The sequence below is a fragment of the Salvia hispanica genome, chromosome 6 (assembly GCF_029641045.1).
Source record: "Salvia hispanica isolate PSC_SH4W2 chromosome 6, Shi_PSC_v1, whole genome shotgun sequence".
NCBI lineage: Eukaryota > Viridiplantae > Streptophyta > Magnoliopsida > Lamiales > Lamiaceae > Salvia > Salvia hispanica.
In genome coordinates this window covers 5464396-5472922 of record NC_142697.1, presented here as the reverse complement: position 1 = coordinate 5472922, position 8527 = coordinate 5464396, and the positions used below count along the sequence as shown (strand labels likewise).

The 8527-nt window shown below is 36.3% G+C and overlaps 1 protein-coding gene across 1 annotated transcript; it reads right to left on the bottom strand.

The window, feature by feature from the left end:
- Positions 1-1083: 1083 nt before the first annotated feature.
- On the bottom strand, positions 1084-4136 carry LOC125208619 (sabinene synthase 1, chloroplastic-like). The gene is made up of 7 exons (XM_048108271.2): positions 3886-4136; positions 3362-3638; positions 2874-3264; positions 2568-2786; positions 2153-2291; positions 1814-2062; positions 1084-1549 (listed from the first exon to the last, which is right to left on the bottom strand). The coding sequence occupies exons 1-7, from the start codon at positions 4117-4119 to the stop codon at positions 1259-1261; spliced, it is 1800 nt and encodes a 599-aa protein (XP_047964228.1). The 5' UTR covers positions 4120-4136; the 3' UTR covers positions 1084-1258.
- Between the last annotated feature and the right edge of the window lie 4391 nt (positions 4137-8527).

The window sequence follows — 8527 nt, the reverse complement described above, 5'->3', positions numbered from 1 at the left end:
ACGAGGTTCCAAGCAACAGCAATATGAAATCATAGCACTATGGTGACACCATAGTTAAAATGACAACCTAAGCAAGCAACCTGCAGTACATAACCAAGCAATCTGTGATACATAGCCAATCAACTCGGCATATTGTTCCAAGCAATCTGCGATACGAAATCACAAATTTATATATTCCCATCCTTTTGGATCACTTCATAATTACTACTCCCTCCGTTCCCATAGTAATAGAGGCATTCCATTTTGCAAACTCGTTTTGAAAAAATAATTATAAAAAGTTAAAGTGGAGAAAAAGTAAAGTAAGAAAAAGAATAATGTAGAGAAGAGTCTTATTTATAATATTCTCTCTCTTAGTTTACTTTTTCTCCACTTTAACTATTTATAATTATTTTTTTAAAACGAGTGCACAAAATGAAATGCCTCTATTACTATGGAACGGAGGGAGTACTATATTACCACGATTTTATTTCTTTCATATTTTAACAATCAGAAATTTTCTTTTCAATAGTAAGTCTTTAGATTTTTCTGTTTTTTAATCTAATGTTGGTTATTAATTTTTTTCCATTTTAAAGTTATGATAAAATATATTTTATTAATTAATTTTTAAATTGTATATGTATTTTATTACGTTATAAGATGTGCAACAAATGGCTCCAAGCAAGGCAAACGAGTTATTTTATCTTCGAGTTTTGTTGAAAAATGAAATGAGTAGTGAAACTTTGAAGATTTTAGTTTGTAATGAAGAGGTTGCTAGTTCTTTAAATTCTGAAGTTAATATAATATATATTAAGAAGATATAAAAAATTACGAGTAACTACCCATTTGTATTATCCAATACTGTTTTTATCTTCTATGATTTAATGCTAGAACATTATATTCTGATTAATTGTTTCAAGTTTCTTCTGGTTCTGATTTGTATATATTTGTAATCCTTATTTAACTAAAACTTTGTTACTCATTTTGTTTACAACTTTCATATAATATTAATTCTAATTTTATTTAATTAATTTGTGATGTAAATCAATGTTTTAAATATATATTAGTCCGTGCATAGCATCGAGTGTAATACTAGTTAAAGTAATATATATAATAATACTAGGAGTTGGACCATGATTGGATTTAGGAAATACATTAACCTTTATACAAATTCAGCAAGTATCTTGCTAATCATGCCATATATATACATATAATATAGCATGCCTGGGCTATGTAAGTAGATCAAGCCCCACATTAAAATTGTTGATTGCCAAATAAGTACTCAGGTATATGGCTGAAACAGCAAGCCACTCATCTGTTGATGTATTCCTGAGTGTTGCACTCCGTGACCATCTCCGTCAAGATATATAAACTGCGCCGCTCTTCCAAGATTAGCCGCAGCCGCAACCAAATCATTTGGAAACGGACAACCAGCTGCCACCTCCGTGTTCATCTCCTTCCATGCCTCCCCAATCAGAAACCTCACATGGTCTCGCGCCTCCTCCTCCGAAGCATTTCTGTCCTTCATGTGACACTGGATTGCTTTCGGCACGTCCCCTCTCTCCAGCTCGTGCTTCATGTGATGAAAGAAATACCAATAAGATAAAACATTCAAAAGCATATAAATTACTCCATCTGTCCATATGTAGTAGCGACTTTTCTTTTTAGCACGAGATTTAAGAAATTATATTTAAAGTGAGTTAAGGGAAAGGAGAATAAACTATGAAAGGAAAAAAGGTAGAGAGATAAAGAGAAAATAAAGTAAGACAAACCAAAAAAAATGCTCAGATACACTAAAGTGGAACAATCCAAAAAAGAAAATAAATTATTTAAGTACCTGAGATGTCCCAAGATCATCAGCAAGCCTTGAAATCCTTCCTGCTAAGTAAAGTATGTTGTGATATTGGTACAAGCTGTCGATGGCCGTTTTGTCATCTCCATTTGCGAATGTGAAATATAGCTGCGATATTAAATTAGGAGATCCTATTGAAATCTTGGCATTGTTGAGATATTCTTCTAGGCTTGGTGTATATCCATTGTAGTACCACTTTGCCTCTTTCAAATATGTTCCAACCAAATCTATCCACTGCAAGAGAAAAAAATATATTGGTACCAAGAATCAACATGATTTCTTTCATTTCACAATGTAGAGAGAAATGAAGGTATGTATATGTACTGATTTCTGTAGATAGGGGATACAGATGAAATGTTGCTCTTTGAGAACATGGTATGCCACCTCAGAAATGTAGTTGTTGAGTGCCAAATAAAAAACTTGCATGTAATATGGTAGTTGGGTTATGGATTCATTGTCCCATCTGAAATTTAAATTCAATTGGTCAATCCATCAATTCTTCGATTCAATTGACAACTATCTTAAAGTGACAACATATAACTATGTCAACAACTTACGTATGGATGTCAACACGAACACATTTGTATTGTCAACTAAATGTAGTTGTATACCTTTGGTTGAAATCGATATTTACATACTGACATACAAATGTCTTTCATGTTGACATCCATAACGTAGGTTGTTGACATAGTTATCAACTAATCATATCCGGTGTGCTGTCAAAATATATATTACTCACCTCCCAATGATGTCTGTAAAAAGTTGCAGCTCATCTAGGGTGCCATACACATCATAAATATCATCTAGAACTGTTATCAGCATAATAAAAATAGCAGCCATTTTTCTCTGAGATCCATAGTGATAAGGCTCAAACATTCCAACTCCCCAAAAGAAGGATTCCACAATCCTATCCCTTGCAAATGGTAGTTTTTCAGCAAAGCCTGTATTACTCCACCATCTATAATGCCACCAAACAAAATTAAATAAATCAATTAATTAATTAATTAAGAAATAAATGAACATCAATTCTCAGTGTGATATATACCTCCAGATATCTTTCAATTCTTGTTGATATGTTCCTTGCATGGTATTGAAGTCGAGTTTCGCAAGCTTGAAAATGTGTGGATTCTTGTCTGGTCTTCTCGCGTAAGCATCTAAGAACCATCTTGCCTCAAGTCTTTGAACCCTCCAGTGAAGAGGAAGATCCAAAGAGTGGCGAATCCACGATAACAGATTTTCGTCAATTTCATCGCCACCATCTTCATCAAGCTTTTTATGCAGACATTTTGTGGAAAATTGCCTTGCTAGCTCCAATGTATCTTCACCTTCTCTCAATAGGAATGATGCTTCGTAAAGTTGTAACATTCCTTTCGTATCGTGGCCGAGGCTTGCCTTGAAATCGCTACCCTTCTCGTTCTTGAAACAATCGAATACCTCTGCGATTAAGATTAAGATCATATCCTATATTTAGATATAATACTCAGAGAAATAAAATATGTTAAAAGCACAAGTTGTAACAAGTTTTAGTACCACCTTGGGGAACATTGATACCATGTTGTCTGAGAATTCTGAATCCAAGAGCGGTGAAATACAAATCTTTTTGATCTTCTGCTTCATTATTGTGGAAACATGTGTTACCACTAAATATAAAACTTAAAATCTCCTTAATCTCATCTTGAAAGAAATAAGATAGTCCAAGATATTTCAAGTCATCAATCAACTCCAATTGATGAACAGCCTCCATTTTATCATTTAGCATTATCTTCACTTGCACAATCAACTCAGCTTCCCTTTTTAAGTCTGTCTCCTCCTATTTAAATATTCATATAAATTGCATTAGTTGTGACTAAAGTACTCCCTCCGGCAATAAAATGTACAATGTGTCATATTTTTATATATTTATTTTGTTATAAAATGTGAGTGAAATCAGGTCTACTCGCCAAAAATAGTAATGGTAAAATGAAACATTATGGCAAACTAGACGAAAATGGAAAACTAGAACATTTAGTGGCAAACAGAGGGAGTACGTATATATATTTAGAAACCAGTAATCATACCTTATAGCGAGTGTTGAGAGACTGAATGTAACTGAAATCCCAGAGGGAAGGCTCGTAGTTTCCAGAGCGTCGTATTTGATGAGCTTCTTCAAGTGGTGTGGAGCAACGAGCCTTGAGGAGAGCCACGGGTGAAGTACGAGAGACACACCGCGCCTTTGAAGCTCTCCTATGCAAGCCATGGAAAGACTTTACTGGCTTCCTAAGGATGGATACTTGCATGCTAATGGTAGACATATTTCAGATCAGCTGTAATTTTTTTGCTTTCTGTTTCTTGGTAATTTGATTTCGCTTCAATATATATAGGATTGTGGCTGGCTGTAACCTTGATGGTTGGCTTTAGTTTATCCTTAAATTATTGAAACTTTATGTATAAAAATAATCTGATGTATAAAAATAAACTATACATAGGAAGGTGCAAAACGAATCAAATCCAATTTCATTATATGGTCATTGATGCAAACTGAAATAAAATATACTGATTCACGAGATTCATGTCCCTTAGTCGATGGTGCACATTAAAATAAATATATAGCCTACGTGTTTCATGTGTACAAATGAAATTTATAACTCATCTAACTAATAATGAAGCCTTAATAATTATCATTCAATTATTGGAGAAGAGTATAATCATGCACTGAATAATTGCAGTTGTATTATTCTACAATTTTGGACTAAAAATGAAAACAAAACAAGTAGTAAGTGATTAAAGTAAGGATGTTCCTCATCACTTCAACAACCAAATTAGCTCCTCATTCGTTTCTTCTTTCTACCGTAAGAGTAACTACAAAATCAAACATCTCGGAAATAAACACAACAAACTAGGCATGCAAGAGCTAAATGTATTCGTACAATAAAAGAACAAAGGGAGTTCGAAGAGTCTGGTTTACTACCTTAACAAGAAAATAAATGAGCATTAACTTGTTTGCAAGAAATAAATTCTACGAACATTCACACAATAAACATAAAAATGTACTCTTGGTATAGAACGTAAATGCATAACAAATAAAAGACCACGGCTTAAGCACAACTAACCTCCACAACAGTGAAGTAAAATCAAGTAACACAAGTTCGAAAAATGCAGTAAAATCAGGGACGGAACTAGAAATCCAAATAAGCCGGTGCTGAAATTTTAAAAATAATATATATATTTAAAATAGTATTTCAAAAATCTTACCTTTCCTACTTATTTTTATAAAATTATAAAATGATAAATACACAAATAAATAATGAATTTCAAATGTAAAAATATTTTTATAGTATGTGATAATATTCATTCAAATTATGAAGTTTAGTACTCCCTTTGTCCCGTGTTACTTGCACTCTTATATTTCGGTTCGTCCTAAACTACTTACATTATTTATGTTTTAAGTAAGAATCTGTAACAACCCGAGTTTTCTTGCACTAGTTTTGGAGTATAAAAAAAAATTTGACAAAGAGACGATTGGAAATAAAGTGCAGGGAAATTTATATTTCAAGGATAAAAGTAAAGGCTATGCTTTTACTAAATAAATATGTGAGGAATAAGATATACAAGAATGTTGGAGATACATCTAGCACATGTTTACATATGTGAGAGTGACAACACACACATCTATTCAACACCCTTTATCCTACAACACTAATCAACAAGTTTGGAAGCTAGCTATTTTGGTGATGGAGCCAAGGGATCTCTAGAGGAGCATCTTCTTTCTTTCTCCCTCACTCTCTTTCTCGATTAGGGAGCAGCCACAAGACTCCATAGCTCCAGCCATGTACCTGCAAATTAGCACAAAAATGGGGTTAGAAGATGACTCACAAATAACAAGGAAGGGAGGCACAAGCTCAAATAGGAAAGTGGAGTAATAGACGAAAATAGTGCAGCTAGGAGGCTGCCATTTAGAGCATGAAGTCAGCCTATTTTTTGTCGCATTCTCAACTAGCATCAAAGAGGAACCAAGACAAGAGAGCATAGTAGAATGAGCCTCTACACAAGCCCAATATAGACATGAGCAAAATTCTAGTTTTCCCACCGATCAAGGCTGAGGAAATAGCCAAGAGAGAGACAGCCACACATACACCAAAGTAGTAAGAATAACATGAACATGAAGCTCAAAAGAGGTAGAGCTGGCAGCCCCAAAATAAGAGCCTTTGCCTCCAAGTCTCAAGCACAAAAAGCCAAGAATAGAGCACTATATAAACAACCCCAATCTCCTTCTCCTCCCCTCATTCTCAACACTATAATTTCACCAAATATGTCAAGGAATATAGCAAGGAAGGGAGGAGGAGCAAGGAGGAGATTTTGAGGCTGGACATCGGTCCCTTCCAAGAGGAATCAAAGTGAGGTAACAACCTCAACACCCAATAACCTTGCATCATATAGAGCTAGCACAGTAGGTAACCAAGAACTTAGAACCATAGCAACTCTGAATGAAACTTAGAAACAGAACCCATCACAATAAGACTTATTCCAGTAGCTACATTCTTTCTCAAATCCCTCTCAAATGCAATTAGACTCCCCATATCAAGTGATGAATCAACAATAACAGTCTGCCCAAGATCAAAGCTTTAGTAATTCTAAACTAAAAAGGGACTAAGGGATTGGGGACTTAGCTTTGGAGTGAGGAGTATTCGGCGAAGCTGCCCGGCGACAGACGGGCAGCAACGAGCTCCAGGAGATCTGGCTGGAGCGGAGGCGCTGCCAGAGCAGCAGAGCGAGGCGGCTGGTGTCGGCGCCGTCGAGGAGAGATCGAGAGATGTCCGGAATCGCTGCCTCCTAGAGAACTCGACAGAGAAGAGCTTAAGAGGAGAGGCAGCTCGGCGAGGACGGAGACAACGGAGCAGCAGCCGGCGAGGCGGCGAGTTACTGAGGCACGGAGTTGAGGCGACGCCTCCTCTCCACTGCTGACGTCACCAAGGAGGAACAGAACTCGCCGGAGGGCGTTCGCTGGAGAAAGAGAACTCGATGGAGGAAGGGGTACGCGCCGACGGGACTCCGAAATCCCGTCGAGATAGCGGCGATTTCGCCGGAGAGGAAAGGCGCGCTGCCGTGTTCTCTAATTTTAGGGATTTGAAAAAAACTTAATTGGTGAATGGAGAAGTGAATGAGAGAGAGAAGTCCGATTTGAGGGGGGATTGGAGTCACCCCGGGCACGAAATCGCCAGAGAGCCGTGAGGTAGAGGCGATTTCGCCGGAGAAGAGGCGTGAGAAGAGGAGAACTCGCCGCTGCTTTTTCTCAGTTTGGGAAAATTCTAATTGAAAATTATGGGGAATGAGCAAAGGAATGATGTTTAGAGGGAGTTGACCGATAGGAGTATATAATTGGATTGATTCCAATTTAAATTGTTGGGCCACTACTAAATTCTAGATTGGGGCCAAAGGAATTAATTCTACACATGAGCTGAAATTAAAGAATTGGGCCAAGTATCATTCTTTATTTGAAAGATTTGGAGAGTAAAGAAATTGTAATTTAGTTAAGAAAGTGGGCCGAGAATTATTTAAACCTTGGATGAACTACAATTTAATTTAGCTTGGGCCATATGAATTAAATGAGGTGATGAGATATTCCCATTTAATTAGTGGGCTAAGAGATTTACTGTTTGGGCCGAGAACTCTTAATTTTGGACTTAAGAAGTTATTTGTTGGTTGGGATTAATTTAAGGACTTGAGTTGGAGCTCAATTGATTAATTCCCGAATAATTTGCTAAGTTTCCGAAGATGGAAGATATTTAACTGCGAGATGCGAAGGGCCGACCGGCGTCGCCTCGCGACGCCTCGGGTGGCCGCTTAGGAAATAGGAGAAAAGAGAGACGACATTCTCGAGCCACGAAAATAATTAAGTTTAATAAAGAAGTGCTATTAATTAAATTTCCCGATTTAATTAATATGCAAGTTTCTAAAAATTTCCTAGAAGTGAACGAAAGATAAGAGAATTAATTAGGGACTTGCATTCCTATAAGTATGAGAACTTCTTGAGTCTTATTAGTACGTTGTTTGCTTTCAAAAGGCTATCTCTGCGAGTAAAGGCGGAGTGTAGGAAAAATCAATTTAAGGAGTTTTAAGCGAATGAGGTGGCTTTCGAACTAAAGTGTTTTTACGTGGCCTTTTGAACTAAAGTATTTTAGTGAGCTTTTTATTCATGATATGATGTTACGTAGGCTTTCGAACTAAAGTGTTTTTACGTGGGCTTTCGAACTAAAGTATTTTAGTGAGCTTTCAGTTTAAAGTATGTTTGCAGTTTTTATGAAAAGTATTTGGTGCGCTTTCTATTTAAAATATGATATTAAGTGCGAGTTTGCTATTTAATGTGCAGTCTTATGAAGAGTGCTATTTACTTAAAGTGAAAGTGATGTTATTTATGTTATGTGACAGTGTGTGTTACTTAACGAGTGCTTATGAACTGTTAGCCTTGGTTGATATTTGAAAGTTATGAGTTCGACTATGACCGATAAAAAAATGAGTGTTAGTCAAATATGTTTACGAGGAAAAAGAAGTTTTTGAAAGTTATGTCAAGCCATGTTTTGTTTTGAACTTTGCCTATCTGATTGTCTAGCAAGGGCGATGTCGCTACTAGACCAGGAGTTTGTGAATTCATTTCACCAGGAGTTGTCAATTTATTTCACCAGGAGTTTGTGAATTTATTTCACCAGGAGTTGTGAATTCATT

What these genes read in the sequence shown, in the direction of transcription:
- LOC125208619 (XM_048108271.2), bottom strand. Translation starts at nt 4,119, where the DNA reads ATGTCTACCATTAGCATGCAAGTATCCATCCTTAGGAAGCCAGTAAAG. An exon ending in TTTACAGACATCATTGGGAG is followed by an intron (nt 2,292 to 2,567) that starts GTGAGTAATATA and finishes TTTAAATTTCAG; the next exon opens with ATGGGACAATGAATCCATAA. An exon ending in TCCCCTATCTACAGAAATCA is followed by an intron (nt 2,063 to 2,152) that starts GTACATATACAT and finishes TTTCTCTTGCAG; the next exon opens with TGGATAGATTTGGTTGGAAC.